General features: G+C 31.0%; 1 protein-coding gene across 1 annotated transcript in view; it reads right to left on the reverse strand.

Annotated features, from left to right (window-relative positions):
- The window catches only part of LOC129738269 (uncharacterized), a 175,159-nt gene that overhangs the window by 143,716 nt on the left and 6,932 nt on the right, over nucleotides 1-24,511 (reverse strand). Inside the window, exons 2-3 of the mRNA XM_055729452.1 lie at nucleotides 18,226-18,337; nucleotides 17,343-17,465 (exon numbers count right to left, since the gene is read on the reverse strand). Of these exons, the coding sequence (XP_055585427.1) occupies nucleotides 17,343-17,465; nucleotides 18,226-18,337 (235 nt within the window). The remainder of the gene's footprint in view (nucleotides 1-17,342; nucleotides 17,466-18,225; nucleotides 18,338-24,511) is intronic.

The following is a 24,511-nucleotide window of genomic DNA, read 5'->3' on the forward strand; positions in this document are numbered from 1 at the left end:
TAAATTGTCAAAATTGTCAAAATTGTCAAAATTGTCAGAATTTTCAAAATTGTCAAAATTGTCAAAATTGTCAAAACTGTCAAAAATGTCAAAATTGTCAAAATTGTCAAAATTTTCAAAATTGTCAAAATTGTCAAAATTGTCAAAATTGTCAAAATTGTCAAAATTGTCAAAATTGTCAAAATTGTCAAAATTGTCAAAATTGTCAAAATTATCAAAATTGTCGAAATTGTCAAAATTGTCAAAATTGTCAAAATTGTCAAAATTGTCAAAATTGTCAAAATTGTCAAAATTGTCAAAATTGTCAAAATTGTCAAAATTGTCAAAATTGTCAAAATTGTCAAAATTGTCAAAATTGTCAAAATTGTCAAAATTGTCAAAATTGTCAAAATTGTCAAAATTGTCAAAATTGTCAAAATTGTCAAAATTGTCAAAATTGTCAAAATTGTCAAAATTGTCAAAATTGTCAAAATTGTCAAAATTGTCAAAATTGTCAAAATTGTCAAAATTGTCAAAATTGTCAAAATTGTCAAAATTGTCAAAATTGTCAAAATTGTCAAAATTGTCAAAATTGTCAAAATTGTCAAAATTTTCAAAATTGTCAAAACTGTCAAAATTGTCAAAATTGTCAAAATTGTCAAAATTGTCAAAATTGTCAAAATTGTCAAAATTGTCAAAATTGTCAAAATTGTCAAAATTGTCAAAATCGTCAAAATTGTCAATGTTGTCAAAATTGTCAAAATTGTCAAAATTGTCAAAATTGTCAAAATTGTCAAAATTGTCAAAATTGTCAAAATTGTCAAAATTGTCAAAATCGTCAAAATTGTCAATGTTGTCAAAATTGTCAAAATTGTCAAAATTGTCAAAATTGTCAAAATTGTCAAAATTGTCAAAATTGTCAAAATTGTCAAAATTGTCAAAATTGTCAAAATTGTCAAAATTGTCAAAATTGTCAAAATTGTCAAAATTGTCAAAATTGTCAAAATTGTCAAAATTGTCAAAATTGTCAAAATTGTGCAAAATTGTCAAAATTGTCAAAATTGTCAAAATTGTCAAAATTGTCAAAATTGTCAAAATTGTCAAAATTGTCAAAATTGTCAAAATTGTCAAAATTGTCAAAATTGTCAAAATTGTCAAAATTGTCAAAATTGTCAAAATTGTCAAAATTGTCAAAATTGTCAAAATTGTCAAAATTGTCAAAATTGTCAAAATTGTCAAAATTGTCAAAATTGTCAAAATTGTCAAAATTGTCAAAATTGTCAAAATTGTCAAAATTGTCAAAATTGTCAAAATTGTCAAAATTGTCAAAATTGTAAAAATTGTAAAAATTGTCAAAATTGTCAAAATTGTCAAAATTGTCAAAATTGTCAAAATTGTCAAAATTGTCAAAATTGTCAAAATTGTCAAAATGGTCAAAATTGTCAAAATTGTCAAAATTGTCAAAATTGTCAAAATTGTCAAAATTGTCAAAATTGTCAAAATTGTCAAAATTGTCAAAATTGTCAAAATTGTCAAAATTGTCAAAATTGTCAAAATTGTCAAAATTGTCAAAATTGTCAAAACTGTCAAAATTGTCAAAATTGTCAAAATTGTCAAAATTGTCAAAATTGTCAAAATTGTCAAAATTGTCAAAATTGTCAAAATTGTCAAAATTGTCAAAATTGTCAAAATTGTCAAAATTGTCAAAATTGTCAAAATTGTCAAAATTGTCAAAATTGTAAAAATTGTCAAAATTGTCTAAATTGTCAAAATTGTCAAAATTGTCTAAATTGTCAAAATTGTCTAAATTTTCAAAATTGTCAAAATTGTCAAAATTGTCAAAATTGACAAAATTGTCAAAATCGACAAAATTATCAAAATTGTCAAAACTGTCAAAATTGTCAAAATTGTCAAAATTGTCAAAATTGTCAAAATTGTCAAAATTGTCAAAATTGTCAAAATTGTCAAAATTGTCAAAATTGTCAAAATTGTCAAAATTGTCAAAATTGTCAAAATTGTCAAAATTGTCAAAATTGTCAAAATTGTCAAAATTGTCAAAATTGTCAAAATTGTCAAAGTTGTCAAAATTGTCAAAATTGTCAAAATTGTCAAAATTGTCAAAATTGTCAAAATTGTCAAAATTGTCAAAATTGTCAAAATTGTCAAAATTGTCAAAATTGTCAAATTGTCAAAATTGTCAAAATTGTCAAAATTGTCAAAATTGTCAAAATTGTCAAAATTGTCAAAATTGTCAAAATTGTCAAAATTGTCAAAATTGTCAAAATTGTCACAATCGTCAAAATTGTCAATGTTGTCAAAATTGTCAAAATTGTCAAAATTGTCAAAATTGTCAAAATTGTCAAAATTGTCAAAATTGTCAAAATTGTCAAAATTGTCAAAATTGTCGAAATTGTCAAAATTGTCAAAATTGTCAAAATTGTCAAAATTGTCAAAATTGTCAAAATTGTCAAAATTGTCAAAATTGTCAAAATTGTCAAAATTGTCAAAATTGTCAAAATTGTCAAAATTGTCAAAATTGTCAAAATTGTCAAAATTGTCAAAATTGTCAAAATTGTCAAAATTGTCAAAATTGTCAAAATTGTCAAAATTGACAAAATTGTCAAAATTGTCAAAATTGTCAAAATTGTCAAAATTGTCAAAATTGTCAAAATTTTCAAAATTGTCAAAATTGTCAAAATTGTCAAAATTGTCAAAATTGTCAAAATTGTCAAAATTGTCAAAATTGGCAAAATTGTCAAAATTGTCAAAATTGTCAAAATTGTCAAAATTGTCAAAATTGTCAAAATTGTCATAAGTTTTAACAAAATGATAAGCTTGAAATATTTATACTGACAATTTATTTTTTTTTTTCATTTTTTCAATTGAATTTTTCACAGGGAATGGCTTTATTCCTTGGAAATGGTACAGATGTTTTTGAAGAGGATATATTTTTTTCCATTTTCACAAATGCAAATTATTATCCGGGCCGGAGCTTAAATTTAACCAAGATCAGACAACAACCTTTTTGTATAAACAAAAAAAAGCAATTCCAACTTAAGTTGCATAAATTTGAATAACATAGATTGCTTATTGAATTGAATTTGATATTTGGGGATTTTTTTTATATTTTCTGACAATTTGCGCCGGGGGTCTTCAGATTTAGCCCAAAATTGAAAATTTGGTTCATTTTTGAGACTTAAAAACACATGTATTTTTTCAGATTTCTAACATTTTTATTTTTTGAGTTAGCTTCGGTTAGATTTTTTTGTAAATAAAAAATAACCATTTTTCAAAGCTACATAACTCTGTTGTTTCTCAACGGAAATTATAAAATAGCACATCAAAATGCATTGAAATTTTATCAGCTTTCCAAATAGAATAGTTGAAAAAAATTAAATAATGACCTTCAACATGAAAAGTTGTAAATAAACTTTAAATGGCGTCTAAAAGTACCGGCTGCACAACCGAATATTTTGCAAAAAATACCATTGTATAGCTCGATTCATGATGCAACTTTCATCTGAAGACACCAAAGTGGGCCATTAATACCTTGAAGAGTTATGAAAGAAATAATGACAATAAATCTCTTTTTTTGCATCGAAAACAAACAATGGTAGAACAACTGCACTCACATATGGAGGTAGCGCGCACTTCTAACAACATGGAAACAAAAGAACTTACCAAAGCAGGTAAAAAATACTACTTTTTCGTGCTCTGTAGATTGTTTGCAGCAAAACTGACTTTAAATTTTAACCAAAATTCTGAGTATCGAATTGTTCAAGTGATATAACTAATAATGGGAATGTTGCTTTTACAACCTGGTCATATACTATATAACTTATTAATTTTTCGATCAAAGATCATTGTGAAGCATAATCAATGCCAATAGTAGAAGGTTCAGTCCCTGTGTTTGGGATCACAAAAATGTGATTAAAATAATGAAATATAGACGTGCTTTACATAGTTTTTATGTCGGGAGCTAAGCACTGGACACCAAAATCCTTTCCCATTGATAAAAAAGTATGAGAAAGTGGCACAAATGTTGTAGAGATAATCGAAGAGCTCAGTATGGCCAGCCCAGGCTGTAAAATGATGAAAATATGATACTTTTACCGTATTCGTTTTCTACATTCGCCCAGTTTTGAGGTTTACCATACTAGAACGAACATAATTCGTCGTCAGTGTTTTGCTACCTCGATCGCTCACACACGAATCTTCAGTGTTCCACCGTCCATTTTAAATCAAATCTGGGGAATTACGGATGCAAAACTTAACGCATAAACTTCTAAAAATGACAGTAAAATGTGCATAACTTGTTGTGACCTGGTGCAAAACTGGGTGGAAACGAATACCTTATTAGATTTTTGGATATAACATGAAGTCAGTAAATCTGCAACAATCTTCTGGCCCTACTTTCATAACAGTCCCATTTACAAAAACAAGCAAGCTAGACAATCAGATTTTACTGTTTTGGAAAATATTTTTGAATTGTGACCACTACTTTCAGCATAAACGAAAATCGTTTCTAGGTTGTCATAATAAATCGTTAGACCCGAAATTTTCGAAATTGGGGTATTGGTAAGGTCGAGAGCACCATTTTTATTCATTATGGGACTGTTCATCGATCATATTTGAAACCTTTTTCAAATCTACTAGCATAACAGTCCCATACAGAATACATTTTTCTCACCAAGCTACTTTCTAAGACTTAAATTTGATAATTTTTGAACTTCCAAATGCAATTGTTAACAGAAAAAGAAGAAACATACTTTGGGAAAAATACAGTGAATTCCACAATGTAAGTTGAATCTTTTTACGATTTTTGATTGCATCCGATAGTCTTTCGCTCAGGAAGTTATTCCTAAGAAAGTCAGACCTGCCTTCGAAGACTAGTGTGCATCATTCGACATCAAGTGAATTAAAAAAATGTTTAAATGATTCAAAGCAATAAACCAAAGACTGTTTCGCCGAAACAAGCATTGAAAAGTAACCAAACCCGTGGTATTTCACATATGGGACTGTAATTTAGGTATATTTCATATAGGACAGTCACGAATTGATATTTTTTTTCGAAATTTCTGGAACAAAACCTCTTTTTTTAGTCTTTTATGTTGAAGCCTTATGTTTACCTAAAATGACGAAAATTCATATGGGACTGTTATGCGAGTAAGGGCAGTCTGAAAAGGACAAAAAATAGTGTTTTTTTACCAGCTTTGATAAGTTCTTTTGTTTCCATGTTGTTAGAAGTGCGCGCTACCTCCATATGTGAGTGCAGTTGTTCCACCATTGTTTGTTTTCGATGCAAAAGAAGAGATTTATTGTCATTATTTCTTTCATAACTCTTCAAGGTGTTAATGGCCCACTTTGGTGTCTTCAGATGAAAGTTGCATCATGAATCGAGCTATACAATGGTATTTTTTGCAAAATATTCGGTTGTGCAGCCGGTACTTTTAGACGCCATTTAAAGTTTATTTACAACTTTTCATGTTGAAGGTCATTATTTAATTTTTTTCAACTATTCTATATGGAAAGCTGATAAAATTTCAATGCATTTTGATGTGCTATTTTATAATTTCCGTTGAGAAACAACAGAGTTATGAAGCTTTGAAAAATGGTTATTTTTTATTTACAAAAAAATCTAACCGAAGCTAACTCAAAAAATAAAATTGTTAGAAATCTGAAAAAATACATGTGTTTTTAAGTCGCAAAAATGAACCAAATTTTCAATTTTGGGGAAAATCTGAAGACCCCCGGCGCAAACCCGTCAGATAATAAAAAAAATCCCCATTTCTCATGAATGAGATTCAAAAGCAAAACAGTTGAACTGATGAAAATTCTTGAAGTGTATGTTTGCGTCTGGGTTTGAAATTTTCCGAATAAGTTGAATTCGAATGAAATTGGTAAGATTATTCACCGGAACTATCAAGCTCAGCACTTCCAAACAATTACCGTTTATTCAAAACCAGACCAAAAAGTGAAACGAAAGTGCACTATCAAAGGTTTGTGTATTAATTCTGAAACCGAGGGCAAAGAGCTGCTCGAAATGTGCTTATGTGCAGACACTCAAGCAACAGACAAACACAAGTTGGAGATTTTTGTTCCCTAAAAGTACTTGCACACAAATTCCAAAACCGGAAGCTGCTAAAAGCACAAATGCAGCTACGTTTCCTTAAATTATTCAAAATTGCCACACTCTCCCTCTTATTTTTATCTCTATCGTTTTGGATGTGTTGCAGGTTGCAGGTTGAGAATCTTTCTTCGGGAAAAATAAGCAAACATTTTAGCGTTAAGATTATTTAAACAATGGCAACTGGAGAGTGTGTCCAAAATGTAGGGATCCATTCTAGCTTTTGGATTTCCTTCTTTTTGGATGGGACTCGGAACTGTCTGAAGTTCTCTCCGAAGTGTTTCCTCGAAGTGTCGCACCGGAAGGAAAGTTTCTTCTTCAGGTCTTCCGTCTTCTGTAGTTTCGTCCCAGTTTTAGTTAATCGATGTGGTCATGCTAGGAACGATCTGGTGCCCAAAAGTTTGCCATCTGTTTGTGTTTTGAACGGAAAATACAGAAAAGAAACCTTTTCCTTCCCCCTACTCTAAACAATTCATCATGATACCGAAGCCTTTTCCCAACTTTATTCGGAGCGACATGAATAAACCCTTAAATTTAAGATAACATTCACCAAATGGCACATCAACATCTATCATCGATTCAATCACACACTTGGCACAGATTTTCTTCCCTTAAATTTTTTTGCCTCTAGGCTAGCTTGCTTACCTTCTACAAATTGATTTCGAATTTTTGCTTCTCTTGTGTGCTTTTTGATACTTTAGCCACCCACTTCATCCATATGACGGAGCCTCTTTGCATGAAACAATCTGTTTCAACAAACGATGAAAGATGTTGCTTTCATAGTCAATATTGTTACTTCATTCCAGATTTCGTCAGTTGCCATTACACTTCTGAGGAAAGCTTGGTTCTGTCACCGTGTCGTTTCAGTTTGACGTGACAAATATTCATGAGCCGGTCACTGATTTTTTAAAGAAGAAAAACACAGAAATGTTGAAGGTTGTCCTGACTATAAATAGGGAAAAAACTTATTTAGCATGGCGACCGTAAAAACTGCTGAACGATTTTGAACGTGAGAACCTGCATATTTTTATTATACATTTTGAAAGCAAATTTTGACAATTTTGACAATTTTGAAAATTTGGAACATTTTGACAATTTTGACAATTTTGACAATTTTGACAATTTTGACAATTTTGACAATTTTGACAATTTTGACAATTTTGACAATTTTGACAATTTTGACAATTTTGACAATTTTGACAATTTTGACAATTTTGACAATTTTGACAATTTTGACAATTTTGACAATTTTGACAATTTTGACAATTTTGACAATTTTGACAATTTTGACAATTTTGACAATTTTGACAATTTTGACAATTTTGACAATTTTGACAATTTTGACAATTTTGACAATTTTGACAATTTTGACAAATATGACAATTTTGACCATTTTGACAATTTTGACAATTTTTACAATTTTGACAATTTTGACAATTTTCACAATTTTGACAATTTTGACAATTTTGACAATTTTGACAATTTTGACAATTTTGACAATTTTGACAATTTTGACAATTTTGACAATTTTGACAATTTTGACAATTTTGACAATTTTGACAATTTTGACAATTTTGACAATTTTGACAATTTTGACAATTTTGACAATTTTGACAATTTTGACAATTTTGACAATTTTGACAATTTTGACAATTTTGACAATTTCGACAATTTTGACAATTTTGACAATTTTGACAATTTTGACAATTTTTACAATTTTGACAATTTTGACAATTTTGACAATTTTGACAATTTTGACAATTTTGACAATTTTGACAGTTTTGACGATTTTGACAATTTTGACAATTTTGACGATTTTGACAATTTTGACAATTTTGACAATTTTGACAATTTTGACAATTTTGACAATTTTGACAATTTTGACAATTTTGACAATTTTGACAATTTTGACAATTTTGACAATTTTGACAATTTTGACAATTTTGACAATTTTGACAATTTTGACAATTTTGACAATTTTGACAATTTTGACAATTTTGACAATTTTGACAATTTTGACAATTTTGACAATTTTGACAATTTTGACAATTTTGACAATTTTGACAATTTTGACAATTTTGACAATTTTGACAATTTTGACAATTTTGACAATTTTGACAATTTTGACAATTTTGACAATTTTGACAATTTTGACAATTTTGACAATTTTGACAATTTTGACAATTTTGACAATTTTGACAATTTTGACAAATTTGACAATTTTCACAATTTTGACAATTTTGACAATTTTGACAATTTTGACAATTTTGACAATTTTGACAATTTTGACAATTTTGACAATTTTGACAATTTTGACAATTTTGACAATTTTGACAATTTTGACAATTTTGACAATTTTGACAATTTTGACAATTTTGACAATTTTGACAATTTTGACAATTTTGACAATTTTGACAATTTTGACAATTTTGACAATTTTGACAATTTTGACAATTTTGACAATTTTGACAATTTTGACAATTTTGACAATTTTGACAATTTTTACAATTTTGACAATTTTGACAATTTTGACAATTTTTACAATTCTGATGATTTTGACGATTTAATTTTTTTGTTCAATTTTCATAAAAAAAACAATTTGAATCAATTTCTCATTTATTTCCATTCTTATTTTTTCAAATTAAAATCCAATGTCATTTTTATTGAATATATCGTTTTCTTTTCACTTGATTAGAGTCAATGCTCGTAAGCTCGGATCGAAACACACTATCTTTTGGCTGTAAACTTAGTCAATGAGAAAGATAAAACCGGCATATTTTTTGGGCGGCCGCTGCCGTCAATTTGTCATCATGAGGACTGATCCACGTTTCAGATTCGAGGGTTCCTAAAGCTCAGTGAGCTCGAGGAAATGATTTAGCGATTGTGTCTTCCACATTATTCGTGGCATAAGACCGTAGTCAATGAGCCGGGTTGTGAATTCGAAATGCTTTCACTAAGTTTAGGAAAAGCGCAGCCTTCGGTTGATGAAGCTGAAGAATGCCGCTTGGTATCATTCCACTTTTATCGAAATGTTTTAGCTCATTAGCAACGTGACTTCTTAAGGCTCGCGGTTTTCATCTCACGTTTGAGAATCTGGCAATTTTCCTTCCTGGTTGGTGATGAAGTGTGTCGAAAATCCGGTGCTGAGCTTCAGGAGCTCTTGAAGTAAACTTAGTTTAAGACGAGTGAGAAGATTTTAAATTTTTCAATCTTAAGACAAGATAAAAAGAAACTTTCCATTTCAAAATTTTTAAAAATAAAAAATTACAAATCATTCGACTTCCTCAGCTAATCAGTATGTCAATTATTTATTCATGAATCCAATAATTTTCCATTGTACATACACTAATGAAAATTGAATTTCGAAGAAATCGGTTATCAAAAATTTAAAAAAAAATCACATGGCTAAAAGCAGACCATCATCAGTCTCTCGGATTAGCTGGAACATTTCTACGTGGTTAAACTGCTAGAAATAATTTGAATAGGGAATGCTACCAGATTCCAAGGATCTTCTCAATTCGATGATCAATTTCAGCACCTCTTCACAAGGAAGCAAACTCACAAAATGCTGGCTGAGCTATCAGTCATCACCATCATTAGCGCCATTGGCAGTGCTGCGGTTGTCGATACGCTAATGCCTTTTTCCTCACTCGAGGGGCTGTCAATGGCAACGAAGACAAGACGAGATGTTGCGGTTGTCTTCGTCGCTTCATTTGTCAAGCATCCGCGTTGATGGTCTCTTTCTCCGGTTTGACGTTTTCCCGGTGCTTCTTATCAACTGTCTTCCTCGTCGTTAAGATTTCTTTGACGCGGTGTTGATGATTTCGACGAAACATTCGCTGCTAGTTAATTGACTGATGGCGGTTTTCTGGCTCTAAGTGAACCAAGGAGATGGTACAGATTCATATCAGGTATCAGCTCGGATAAGTCAAGTTCCTAGAAAATGGTCCTGGTTCAAGAAGGTAGGTTTCGAATGAATATCCTGGATTTCCATTCAGGAAGAAAACAGTTAGAATTATCCTTTAATCTTTAAATATGAAAAATATACAACTCACTCAAGGATTTTTTTGCAACTCATTTGATTGGACTGAATATATGATGCTCGGAGACAACAGCAAACTTTCTGAAAGTTACTAAATGTTCTTATGAGATTTACCTATTTTGACACTTCCATCTTTGTTAAATCCATCTTATTTTTTTTCTGGATACGGAACCGGAACTTGATTTTGCGGTGCTGTTCCGACGACTCACCAAGAAGTGGATGTGGATGCAAATGAGTTGACACCAGCTGAGTGCATCAGCAATGGAAATGCACCAGCGACAGCCACAACTTCTGACATAAAAAATATAAGTGACGAACGAGTGGCAGGAATAAAAAACAGTCTTCATACCAACTCGAGGAGAGTGCTTCGCATTCAAACGAGAAGTTTGGCATGTTTTTCAAACCATTGAACATAAGAAGAAGTAGAAAAAAGTTAAAAAATTGAAAGTTTTTATCAAACAACGAATGACATAGACTGTAATTAGTCATCACTGAAATAAGCTCTGTGTTTTCTCAACTGTGACGATAATAATTCTACTTAATTCATACCATACGTTAGACAAAGTTTCTATGTGTTGCTTGTTTTCTTTATCTATAACAAATATTTAAAAAAAAACATATATTTGAAAGTGTGCTCACGAAAAAAAACTTCAATATTAACACATAAATATGATTTGTGTTTATCTTAACCATCTTAGAAACCCTGACAAGATCTTACAAATCTTCGTATTTGAAAAGATGATATACCCTACTTAAAATAAAAATTTAAATTAATTGTTATTTCATCGATTCCGAGAAAATGTTCGCCAGCTCTGTCTCTTATTTAGTATTTCTTTGAATACCTACATCATAATATTTAAGCATCGTCGTCCGTCGGAGTTTAATAAATATAAGTGTAAGCAAAACAAAAATCTTTACATCTAAAAACAAAATGATATCGTTTCCCATTGCATTGCATTGAATGAAATAATTTTTAATAGAATCATTAACCGACAAGTTTAAAATTAATTTTTAATTTTTTCAACCCCGTAAATCAATGCCTTAACCATTAATAATTAAATGTTCGAAATATGTTGAAAATCATACTAACTGTCAAATCTTGCATGTTTATTTGTAAAAAAAATATCAAATTGATTAATTGAGGGTGGTGACCAATATTTTTTCAATCATTAGGAAGTGGAAATGAATTATGATTCGTGCCTTTTCAATATTTTTCATGAACATAACAAAACTTGCGCTTTATTCACGGTCGTATATAGTAGAGAACTTTTTCACAACAATATGCCATTTCATTTTCAAGAATTGCAACTGCGATAATGAAGATGAAGCGAGACCGTTTCCAAAAATCACAAAAATCTTTGGAAGTATGATCAAAACCCCAAAAAAACTTATAGAAAAAATAAGTTATAAATACGGTGTCTCTGGGAAAAAACTATATTATTCAAAAATTAGCAAATTTGAAATGATCCATCTAGGTCATTTTATTTTCTTGAAGATGGTTTTTTCTAAAGCAAAATCATACTAATCACTGTGAAAACGCTTGTCTTACCTTTAGCGTTAATCCAACTCCATATTTCAATAACATGATCTGGTAGGAAATTTCCCTGGCTACAATTTGTAGAAAACATTTAACAGATACAAATTGAGACATAAATAATAAAGAATATTTCTAATTTTCAAAAAGTTGGAAAAAAACATTGGGCAAAAGTTCTCATACAACAAGCTTGTATACAATCTACATTGCACAAAATCGAAAAATAGAGATAGATTGGAACGAAAATTTTGAAAAAAAAACGTAAACTACAGTCTCAAATCAATGATAAAGTTGGTAGAATACTATTTCTGGTCTTGGTAAATTACATGATGAGAAGTTTTATAAATCACTCTGTATGTCACATTACAACTCTTTTCTCTCAACGTGTATCACTTTATTGACTTCAACAAAATTTTAGCCCGAAAAAAATTCTATTAGATCATGTTTTTGAAATTTGGAGCCGGATTAACGCTTAAGGTAAGACAACTTTTTTCACAGTGATTAGTATGATTTTGTCTTTGAAAAAAAAAAAAAACCGTTCAAAAGGTACAAAATTCATCAAAAAACTAAGTTTTCTAGAACCTTTGATATGTTTTTTCAAATGTGGGCTCTAATGAAAGGGTAAAGTGCTAGCTTTCGAATGGTGTAAGAACTAGCGATGCTTATTTTCGATAATTGAAATAAATCCATCTGAGAAACCGTAAAATAGGTCGGAAAAAAATTAATCAGGTGAGCCCTCAATAATGATTGATTTATACATAATATTAAAAATGATTTTTCCGTTTCGGTTATTAGTTTTCATTTTAGATTTTCGGTAAAGTGTCATAAGAATATATTTGTGTATTTCTCCCTGCCAACAATTTGAAATTTTCAAAACATAGTTAAACACTCCCAAAACCTTTATAAAAAAGCATTTAAAAAAAAACGATAGAACATATCAAACAAATTTTTTAGTTAAGTACTAAAATATCAAAAACAAGCATTTACTTTCAAATTGTAATATTTGTCGATGAATCCTTTAATTGAACGATCTGTGGAAAGTGAAAAAGCTTTTTGATTTGAAAAAAAAAAACCAATCACGAAAAATGGAATAGGAATTCAAATTTGAATTGAGGCCCTCAGAGCCAAAGGGGTATAAGTGACAAAATGGTCGATTTTGAGTTAATGATGCCAATCGATTTTTCATATTTCAAACTATATATGATGATTTTTTCAGATTTTTTGAATTTTATTTTCATACTGGTACGTTCCAAAGCAAAATTCAAATTTTCGAAAAATATATGGAAAATTGCCAAACACAACAACTTAAAAGCCTGTTTTCTCGAAATAAGGTTTAATGCACTTATACCCCTTTGGCTCCAAGGGCCTCAATTGCGATTTTGACCAAAAATCTTTATATTGTTAACGTAAAGAAAAGTAGTTTTACTAACATGAGAAATTTGCATGGCAAATTATTTTTATTGAAAATTGTTTTAACTTGAACTCAATAAAAAATTGCAAAAAAAACATACTTACTTGTTAATGCTTCTGCATGTTTTCAAGCCAATCAGCTTTTGAGGATTTTTTTCTTGTATGGCTAACGAAGCAAGAAAATAAAGCTTTCAATACATTATGAAAAACTTAAAAAAAAAAAATTAAAAAAGAATTGGTTCACATACCACCATAGCACTTATTATTTCTTTAGTGCATGAATTATGAGTCCGTCGAAAAGAAAAATTAATTGATTTTTACCGAGTTTCTTTCGTAAAAAAACAATAATGAATGTTTAACTATTGTTTAACAAAAACTTTCGATTTCAATTGAAACCATATATTTTCCGATTCATAAAAATTCACATTTACTAAAGTTACTTATACTAAAGTTCAACATAAACACTTAGTTGACCGAACGTTTTTCTAGACATTATTCAAGAAACTTAAAGATAATTTAGCAAAAATCGGAAACATTGATAAAATGAATATTCAATTTCATATCCTTTAGTAACACCAAGACCGTTTTGAAGTGGGGGGTCTTGAGGGTTTTTGGAAATTTTTCTTGAGTAAATTTTTCAGTTTAAGAAATCAATTTACTGTAGTAATAGGAAATTACTTGATCCCAAAAGGTGTCTAAAAAGAAGTGTTAATGAACATGTCAGAAAAATGGCCCTCAAGTCACCCTAGCCCTCAGAAATTTCATTTAACGACGATTTTTAAAGTTGGTTAACTTATTTGAATTGAAAATTTAGATTCGTAATTCAATAAATATTTTGTACTGAATCTCAAAGATTTACACACGAAAACCCTACCTTGACCTTAGAATCGGTTTTTGCTTAGAAGTGTAACTAAACCAGTTCAAAATTTGAAACCCACAATTTTAGCTTTCAAATTAATGAAATAAAATATACTTGAAGAAACCAATTTTAGCTTCAATTTTATTTTGTGTTTCATGTTCTTTTGAATGCTCAAATCCACATTCAAAGGTGTGATGATAAATTACACAGGACCAAAAAATTCACTTTTTCCGAGGTGAATATTTGAAAATATTTTTTCAAGTTTGTTTGATGAACATGTGTTTAAAATTTTTTTCAAGAAATCAATTTCCTTATTGTACGATAAATAAATTTAATCGTATTGTTATGATTTCTAGCTTAATTTGAACTTCAGAGGACGGGTTCTTCGTACGAGCCTGAGTGACACTATCCATATACAGATTTTTAACGAAATCTTAATCCAAAACCTGATCCAGATTCTGATCCTTATCCTAATCCAGAACCGGACAATGATTTTTAACTAGATCATGATCCAAAACCTGTTCCTTTTCCAGATCTTGATACAAATTCAGAACTAGATCTTTATCCATGCAGATTCTGATCTAATCGTGAGCTAGGTCCTGATCCAGATCTTTATCCGGATCCTTATCTAGATCCTGATCGGATTGTGCTCTAGATCTTGATTCAGAAACTGACTCAGGTCCTGATCCTGATTTAGATTCTAATTTAGATCTTGATCCAGATCTTGATTAAGTTCTTATTCCAGATCTTGATTCTAACCCAGACACTGATTTAGATTCTGATCCTGATCAAGACCTTGATTCAGATCTTTATCTAGATCTCGATCCAGATCCTGATCTAGATTCTGATCTAAATCCTAATCCAGATCTTGATTCAAATATTGAATCAGATCCTGATCCTGATCCTGAACCTGATCCTGATCTAGATCTCGATCCAAATCCTGATCTTGATTCAGAACCAGATCCAAATCCTTATGTAGATCCTTATCTAGTTCTGATCCGGTCTTGATACAGATATCTATCCGGATCCTGAGCTAGATACTTATCTGGTCCTGATCTAAATCCTAGTAAAAATCTTCATTAGGAAACTGATTCAAATTTTTGATCCACATTTTGATTCAAATCCTAATGATGATCCTGAATTTGATCCAGATCCTGATCCAAATCCTGATCCACATCCTCATTCAGATCTTTATTCTGATCTTGATTAAGAACTAGATCCTGATCCACATCCTGATCAACACAATGATCCACATGCTGATCGAGATTCCGTTCCAGATACTGATCAAGATCCTGATCTAAACCCAAGTATTGGTTCAGGATCCAGATTCTGATGTAGATCCAGATCTGATCCTGATGTAGGTACTGATCCAGATCTTGATTCAGATCCTAATTTCAACCCTGATTCTGATCCTGATTTAGATTTTAATCAAGATCTAGATCCAGGTCTTAATCCAGATCTTGATCCAGATCCTGATCCATATCCTGATTCACATCCTGATTGACATCCCGATCCACATCCTGATCGAGACTCTGTTCCAGAAACTGATCAAGATCCTGTACTAGGTCCTGATTATTCCAGGTCCTGATAGTTCAGATGCTGATCCATATCTTGCTCCAGATCTTGATCCAGATTCTGCTCTAGATTCAGATCCTGATCCAAATCAAGTTCCAGATTCTGATCCAGATCCTGATTCATATCCTGATACAGATCCTGATCCAGATCCTGATCCTGATCCTGATCCAGATCCTGATCCAGATCCTGATCCAGATCTTGATTTAGATCCTACTTCAGATCCTATTCCAGATCTTGATTCAGATCTTGATCCACACCCTGATCGAGATTCTGTTCTAAATCCTGATCCAAACCCAAGTCCAGGTCCAGATCCTAATCCAAATCTTGATGTTGATCCTGATCTGATCCTGATCCTGATCCAGATGTTTATCCAGGTCATTTTCCAGATCATGATTAAGATACTGATTACGATCCTTATCCAGATCCAGATCCTGATCCTGGTTCAAATCCTGATCAAGATCCAAATCTAGATCCTGATCCAGATCCTGGTTCAAATCCTGATCAAGATCCAGATCAAGATCCTCATCCAGATCCCTATCTTGATGCAGATGTTTATGCAGATCCAGATCCAAAACTTGATTTGGATCCTTATCCAGATCTTGATTGAGATACTGTTTAAGACCCTGCTCCTGACTCTCAAGATCCTGGTCTTTATTCAAGTCTAGGTTCAGATTCTGATTCATATTTTCCGGATTTTGATCCTGCTGCTTATTGTGGTCAAGACCTCTGAACAACTTCTTATTCAAATCCTGATACCTGTCTTATTCCAGATGTAAATCATGATTCGGATCCTTATCGCGATTGAATAGGATCAATATCAGGATTCTGATTTAGCCCGAACTTTCTGGTGAAAAAGTTTGTTGTTTTTTTTTACGAATGAGAAAATGAAGCTTTTTTTCATATTATTCTTCATATAATGCATTATGAAATTGATAACATCAACGGTTTTTGCGGTGAACTTATAAATGAGAGATATGAATACATTTTTTTTATTGCTTGAGTTTTACTATGTTGCTGCACATCATTTACAAAATGCTGCTAGGTTCTCTATTTTATTTTGCTAGACATCTCCAAACTTAGGGATAGGACGTATCTAAAATTTGGAATTATGAGTACAAAAAAAAAATCTTAAATCATACCTTTCTTAAAAAATTTGTGAAGAGGAAGAATGTTTATTGTGAGTCTCTTATATTTTAAATCCAAATTTTACAAAAAGTTCAACCACTAGAACTCGTAAACACGTCCACAACAAACTAACGCTCGTTATCCTTGGTGGTAGCTCGCAAAAATAGTTGAAATCGTCTGTACTGCAACTTTTTCACCGTGCCACATGCAGCAGAAATAGCAGCAGCAGTCGGGCACAGGTAGTGAAGCATAAGAAAATAGACTTTATGGCGTCTTCTTTAATTAAACCGTTGCTCGTAGTTGGTTGTACATTAAAAACTACACGAGGCACACGCGGTGCCATATGCACGGAACTGCCGTTTATTTTTGCTGTTCTTTTTTGAACTTTTTTTTTATCCTAGTCATGGTTGCCGTCTTCTTCCGTTCGGTGCTAGGTGAAATTTTGAACAACATAAGCAAATTTGTGCGGTTTCGTTGAAGACTGGAAAACGTGAATGGAAAATGAACAGGAAGAATCGTGTGGTTTTGGTTGGTAAAAATCTTCTCGAGAGCGGTTTAAATCCCATTGAAGGTTTTAATATAAACGATAGAAATTATCCTCACGTTTCAACCTCAAAAGGACAAGCATTCCTTTTTTTTCTCACGATCAATTATTCTAAATATATTGTAAAAGTTCAGAACTTCCACTTACCTGGTACGGGACCGCAAACTCGGGGGATGATTTCTAGGATGGCGGAACATGATGGATCCTCGAAACACAATTGTCTCGCTAATATACAGTTTAAAATAGCTATTGCAGTCTTAATGTTCGATCCTGTTGAGAATGAAAAAGAAAACGAGAAAAAACCCATTAGCACAGGAAGATGTCATTTTCCATGAAAAAAATATATAAATAAATTCACACTACCACGGAAAAGTCATGAATTTATGATGTGACTATAGAGTTGCTATTAAAAAGTTTTTCCGCCATTTCTTGGCCCACTATTGAAGGAGAGTTGAGGAAGACGAAAAAGCGACGCGTGAAGAAATAAAAACTCATTTCTGTCATCATTGGGCCTCTGGAACGACAAAGACAAAAAAATTACAAACTTACAATTCGGAGAAGCAACAATTTCGTACAACCGTTTCAAAAATAAATCGACAAAAACTTATTTCTCAAAACTAGATTGGTCATGGAAGGGCAGAACCATGAAACCATAAAAAAACTCAACAAAATAAAAACATTAAAACCCGCTGTTATTCCTGCTCAAAGGCAAAGGAAAAAAAATCAGAAAGCGTAAGAAAAACTCGCGGGAGAGACAACCAAAACGACTTTATGAAATTTTAATTAGATTCCATCAACACTCAGCACAGAGGGCTTTTTCCCATCACCGGATTTTACTCTTTTTTTTGTCCCTGTTTCACTTTCAGCTGTCCTCACTGTGCTCCAGCCTTTCCAAAGGATCAAAGTAGAACCGTCACCGGGATGAAGTATGAAATCTCACCCCGTCACGAAGTTGGTCCTTGGAAGCTTGACGTTGCAGAAGAAGGACTGACTAGCGAAAGCAGCAGGGCGCTTCAACTTTGTACTTTACGCCACTCTCTGGAGCCACCATTCGGTTTCGGTTTTTCGGCACCGTTCTCCGGGAGCTGCAACAGATTGCCGAGCTTCTCATGTTTGGTTGACCTAGTAGAATGTTCCGATGACTGTCGAAATGCAACTAGTTAGTTTTTCGGGAGGATTTCAGTTTTTTGGTTTATTTTGCTTGGACCAGCTGTCTCCCCGTATCGCGGATCGAGAGAAGCGAGAGTTATTTTTGGGCAACCAACCACTTGGTTGGAGACGCAGAGAGCAAAAAAAAAAGTCAATTAGAGACTTTTGTGATGTTGGTCCCGGACTTTTCCGATTAAACGAGGAGGTAAATATCTTTTCTGTAGGGCGAAAAGTTTAATGGATAGCCGGTTTCTGGTGACAGTTGATGCTTTTTCGATTTTGAAAAATAGTATCATTTTAAATGAATTCCAAAAGTCTTTGAATCTTTAATAAGAGCTTTAATTCAGATTGAATTTAACAGCTGACCTTCAGAAGTTCATTTTTATTTAGTTTTTTGTTTACAAATTTATGAGTTTCTTTTTTATAAATTTTTAAAACTTTGTGCCAATTCAAAAATATATTTTTTAACTAAGAAATTTCACTGGTTTGGACAGTCTTTAACAAATTATTTCAAGTGAAATGTTGCGTTATGTTATTAAATCAATAAAAAAAAACGAGATTCAATCTCGAAAATTACAGAACGAGCAATCAAATTATTGGCATTTTTTTATTTTAATTGGTACACATTACAGTGCCCCAAATGGCCCGACTTTGAAAAAAATATGCGCAACAGGCTCAAAATAATCCTTTGTCTAGTTCAAGTTCTCATGCCAAATTAGGGTCAGATCGGATCATGGAATGGTGTCGCTGAACGAGTTTGTATGGGATTTTGAGACATTTTGTAAAGGAGGAAAACCAGTTTTTTATTTTGGTAATTTTTGTCATTTTTGTCATTTTTGTCATTTTTGTCATTTTTGTCATTTTTGTCATTTTTGTCATTTTTGTCATTTTTGTCATTTTTGTCATTTTTGTCATTTTTGTCATTTTTGTCATTTTTGTCATTTTTGTCATTTTTGTCATTTTTGTCATTTTTGACATTTTTGTCATTTTTGTCATTTTTGTCATTTTTGTCATTTTTGTCATTTTTGTCATTTTTGTCATTTTGTCATTTTTGTCATTTTTGTCATTTTTGTCATTTTGTCATTTTTGTCATTTTTGTCATTTTTGTCATTTTTGTCATTTTTGTCATTTTTGTCATTTTTGTCATTTTTGTCATTTTTGTCATTTTTGTCATTTTTGTCATTTTTGTCATTTTTGTCATTTTTGTCATTTTTGTCATTTTTGTCATTTTTGTCATTTTTGTCATTTTTGTCATTTTTGTCATTTTTGTCATTTTTGTCATTTTTGTCATTTTTGTCATTTTTGTCATTTTTGTCATTTTTGTCATTTTTGTCATTTTTGTCATTTTTGTCATTTTTGTCATTTTTGTCATTTTGTCATTTTTGTCATTTTTGTCATTTTTGTCATTTTTGTCATTTTTGTCATTTTTGTCATTTTTGTCATTTTTGTCACTTTTTGTCATTTTTGTCATTTTTGTCATTTTTGTCATTTTTGTCATTTTTGTCATTTTTGTCATTTTTGTCATTTTTGTCATTTTTGTCATTTTTGTCATTTTTGTCATTTTTGTCATTTTTGTCATTTTTGTCATTTTTGTCATTTTTGTCATTTTTGTCATTTTTGTCATTTTTGTCATTTTTGTCATTTTTGTCATTTTTGTCATTTTTGTCATTTTTGTCATTTTTGTCATTTTTGTCATTTTTGTCATTTTTGTCATTTTTGTCATTTTTGTCATTTTTGTCTTTTTTGTCATTTTTGTCATTTTTGTCATTTTTGTCATTTTTGTCATTTTTGTCATTTTTGTCATTTTTGTCATTTTTGTCATTTTTGTCATTTTTGTCATTTTTGTCATTTTTGTCATTTTTGTCATTTTTGTCATTTTTGTCATTTTTGTCATTTTTGTCATTTTTGTCATTTTTGTCATTTTTGTCATTTTTGTCATTTTTGTCATTTTTGTCATTTTTGTCATTTTTGTCATTTTTGTCATTTTTGTCATTTTTGTCATTTTTGTCATTTTTGTCATTTTTGTCATTTTTGTCATTTTTGTCATTTTTGTCATTTTTGTCATTTTTGTCATTTTGTCATTTTTGTCATTTTTGTCATTTTTGTCATTTTTGTCATTTTTGTCATTTTTGTCATTTTTGTCATTTTTGTCATTTTTGTCATTTTTGTCATTTTTGTCATTTTTGTCATTTTTGTCATTTTTGTCATTTTTGTCATTTTTGTCATTTTTGTCATTTTTGTCATTTTTGTCATTTTTGTCATTTTTGTCATTTTTGTCATTTTTGTCATTTTTGTCATTTTTGTCATTTTTGTCATTTTTGTCATTTTTGTCATTTTTGTCATTTTTGTCATTTTTGTCATTTTTGTCATTTTTGTCATTTTTGTCATTTTTGTCATTTTTGTCATTTTTGTCATTTTTGTCATTTTTGTCATTTTTGTCATTTTTGTCATTTTTGTCATTTTTGTCATTTTTGTCATTTTTGTCATTTTTGTCATTTTTGTCATTTTTGTCATTTTTGCAATTTTTGTCATTTTTGTCATTTTTGTCATTTTTGTCATTTTTGTCATTTTTGTCATTCTTGTCATTTTTGTCATTTTGGTCATTTTTGTCATTTTTGTCATTTTTGTCATTTTTGTCATTTTTGTCATTTTTGTCATTTTTGTCATTTTTGTCATTTTTGTCATTTTTGTCATTTTTGTCATTTTTGTCATTTTTGTCATTTTTGTCATTTTTGTCATTTTTGTCATTTTTGTCATTTTTGTCATTTTTGTCATTTTTGTCATTTTTGTCATTTTTGTCATTTTTGTCATTTTTGTCATTTTTGTCATTTTTGTCATTTTTGTCATTTTTGTCATTTTTGTCATTTTTGTCATTTTTGTCATTTTTGTCATTTTTGTCATTTTTGTCATTTTTGTCATTTTTGTCATTTTTGTCATTTTTGTCATTTTTGTCATTTTTGTCATTTTTGTCATTTTTGTCATTTTTGTCATTTTTGTCATTTTTGTCATTTTTGTCATTTTTGTCATTTTTGTCATTTTTGTCATTTTTGTCATTTTTGTCATTTTTGTCATTTTTGTCATTTTTGTCATTTTTGTCATTTTTGTCATTTTTGTCATTTTTGTCATTTTTGTCATTTTTGTAATTTTTGTCATTTTTGTCATTTTTGTCATTTTTGTCATTTTTGTTATTTTTGTCATTTTTGTTATTTTTGTCATTTTTGTCATTTTTGTCATTTTTGTCATTTTTGTCATTTTTGTCATTTTTGTCATTTTTGTCATTTTTGTCATTTTTGTCATTTTTGTCATTTTTGTCATTTTTGTCATTTTTGTCATTTTTGTCATTTTTGTCATTTTTGTCATTTTTGTCATTTTTGTCATTTTTGTCATTTTTGTCATTTTTGTCATTTTTGTCATTTTTGTCATTTTTGTCATTTTTGTCATTTTGTCATTTTGTCATTTTTGTCATTTTTGTCATTTTTGTCATTTTTGTCATTTTTGTCATTTTTGTCATTTTTGTCATTTTTGTCATTTTTGTCATTTTTGTCATTTTTGTCATTTTTGTCATTTTTGTCATTTTTGTCATTTTTGTCATTTTTGTCATTTTTGTCATTTTTGTAATTTTTGTCATTTTTGTCATTTTTGTCATTTTTGTCATTTTTGTCATTTTTTCACTTTTGTCATTTTTGGCATTGATATCAAAATTTTTATTATGCGAATTTTGTCATGTCCGACTTTCTGATGGCAAATCGAATGACAAACAAGTTTTATTTTGTACCCGACGTTTCGGAGTCGTATGGCATCATCTTCAAGGATTCTTAAAAGTGTAAATTGTGTTGTTAAATACAAGAAAAATATGACGTCATATTTTTTATCATATTGTTTTGTGATAGGTGTTTATTGCAAAGGGATACGTTTTTTGGAGTAATCATTTTAAGACATTCACAGTAAAATAAAAAAATCAAATTTTTTTTTTCATAGATAGAAAAGAAAAAAAAACCATTTTTTTCTACAATCTTAATGTCCACAGATTATCTTACCGCTTGTATATCAAAAGTTCTAAAGTTTCAAGGGAATTTTTCAATTGCTTGTTGTTTTTTTAACTGACTCAATTTTCGCCAATAATTGGTAATAATTTGCGAGTTTGCACATTCTTTCCCACACCTGAGTTCATTGCAAAAAAAACCTAAACGTACCTCGTTTGTTGGTCACAACAACAACAACAACGGCGAACGAGCGCGGCAGAACGTGAAAATTACGTTACAATAAATGAAAAGCCACCTCTAAAAGTGGCCTTACTGGTTCCATCCATTTGCAGTACAGTAAGAAAAAGCCACGGGAAAATTTGTTCTTCGCGATTGTGCGGGGTTGGGGGACTGTTTAATAAATGTCATGAAAACTGGCAACAACTCCCGGGCAAAGAATGTGGGTCAGAAGACTGCGATACGATCTTGGAGTTGTTTTCTTCCCCTCAAAAGCAAATAAGCATTGGAGGGACTGCTTGTTGTTAGACTATACTGGCTAAGTTTGGTTTTATTTGCCGTTTTCACTGGAATGAAGCTTTCGTGAAACCATAAAATGGTAATCAGAGTAAGTGGCATTACGACTTTTACCACTTGTGTTCGGGGTAAGTCCAAATGGCAGCTGTTGAATGCATCCAGAAATGGGCAAAGGTGAAACACCTACCTTTAAGTTGCAACAAAAAGCTTTGTGATTCATCTGAACATAGAAACAAATTTCTCCCAAAAACCTGGGCAAACAAATTGGTTACCGAAAATGCTTCGAAAACTATTTTCTCATCAGGATCCAGCAACTTTTTCGGCAAATGACTTTCCGGAAAGAAGGGACGACAATCGCCCCTTTTTTTTGGCAAATGGCAAAGCCGAACAAATTAGAAAGTTCTTCAAGTTCCATTAGCTTTATGCGTTTGGCGTATGGTGTCGTCATTGTTCTATGTCCTTCTTCCTATTCCTCTTGCGCCTAGACGTCTGCCTGCCCCGGGTTTGGCCTCACTTACACTAATGTGGGACAACTTTAGTCAAGGGCCTGAATCGTTTTTGTCGTCGTCACTGAGAATGGAAGAACCATACTAGTCCAATGAATGGATGCAACAATTGAGGTAGTTCTACCAGTGCTGCATTTAACTTTTGCAGTAATCCAGTGAAAGTTTCATGAGTGAGGTTCTTCACAATAAATTTATAATCAACACATGAAATTTTGGTATAATTAGCTGACTATTTGGGTACGAAAATTATGATAAAGGTACTTTACTCCGAATTCTCAACTGAAAGAAAAATTTAAAAATTGGTTTGAAAATATTTTCATTCATGCAATGAACGCTCAAGGTTCGTTGTCACTGTAAGAGATGTACTGTTTTGATAAACCTAGCTCACAAAAAGAGAATGGAGCCACCGTATGTTGGAATGTCTCTGAAAAAAATCATAATAGCAACACTCCTCAAGAAAAATTCTGGACATTTACGCACATCTTTTCAAATAATGTTTTGGTACATTAATCTAAGTTCAAAAATCTTAAAAAATGACTCGTTAGTTTTGACCAAAAGGAAATTTTTAGATCTTGAAGAGCTGAAAATCTAAACAAATGCTAATTTGACATACTCTTCTTCATTGCCATGAAAAATTGATCTGAAATCCATTTCCAGCACCCCTGCCCATTTTAACATTACAAATTAGACGTAATTTTTTTTTTGATTTTTTTTTTGTCTTTCTTGGGGAAAGGCATAATTATCGGTCGATTTGGGAGATCATTAATTTTGGGTGTTAGGCCTACTAAATTCACAAAATCAAAGAAAAATTGGAAATTTAGGCAATATTGACAAAATTCTCAACAGCTACAAAAATGACAAAAATCTATCTATATATATAAAAAGCAATTTCTGTATGTTTGTTTGTTTGTTTGTTTGTTTGTTTGTCCTCTATAGACTCAGCCGTCTCAAGGGCTAGAGAGCTGAAATTTGGCATGGATGCTCATTAGGACCAGGAAGGATGAAAAATGTTTTTAGATTTTCGGATGACCCCTTCTGAAGGGGGTCGTTCATACAAGACAAATATTGTTTTTGCGATATTGACGTTACATTTCGTCGGATCGTGTTGAAAATTTGCACATGAGTGTTTTGAAAGACGAGAAATTGATTTCTGGTGTTAAATTTT

Source organism: Uranotaenia lowii, chromosome 1 (assembly GCF_029784155.1).
Source record: "Uranotaenia lowii strain MFRU-FL chromosome 1, ASM2978415v1, whole genome shotgun sequence".
In the NCBI taxonomy this organism is placed as follows: domain Eukaryota; kingdom Metazoa; phylum Arthropoda; class Insecta; order Diptera; family Culicidae; genus Uranotaenia; species Uranotaenia lowii.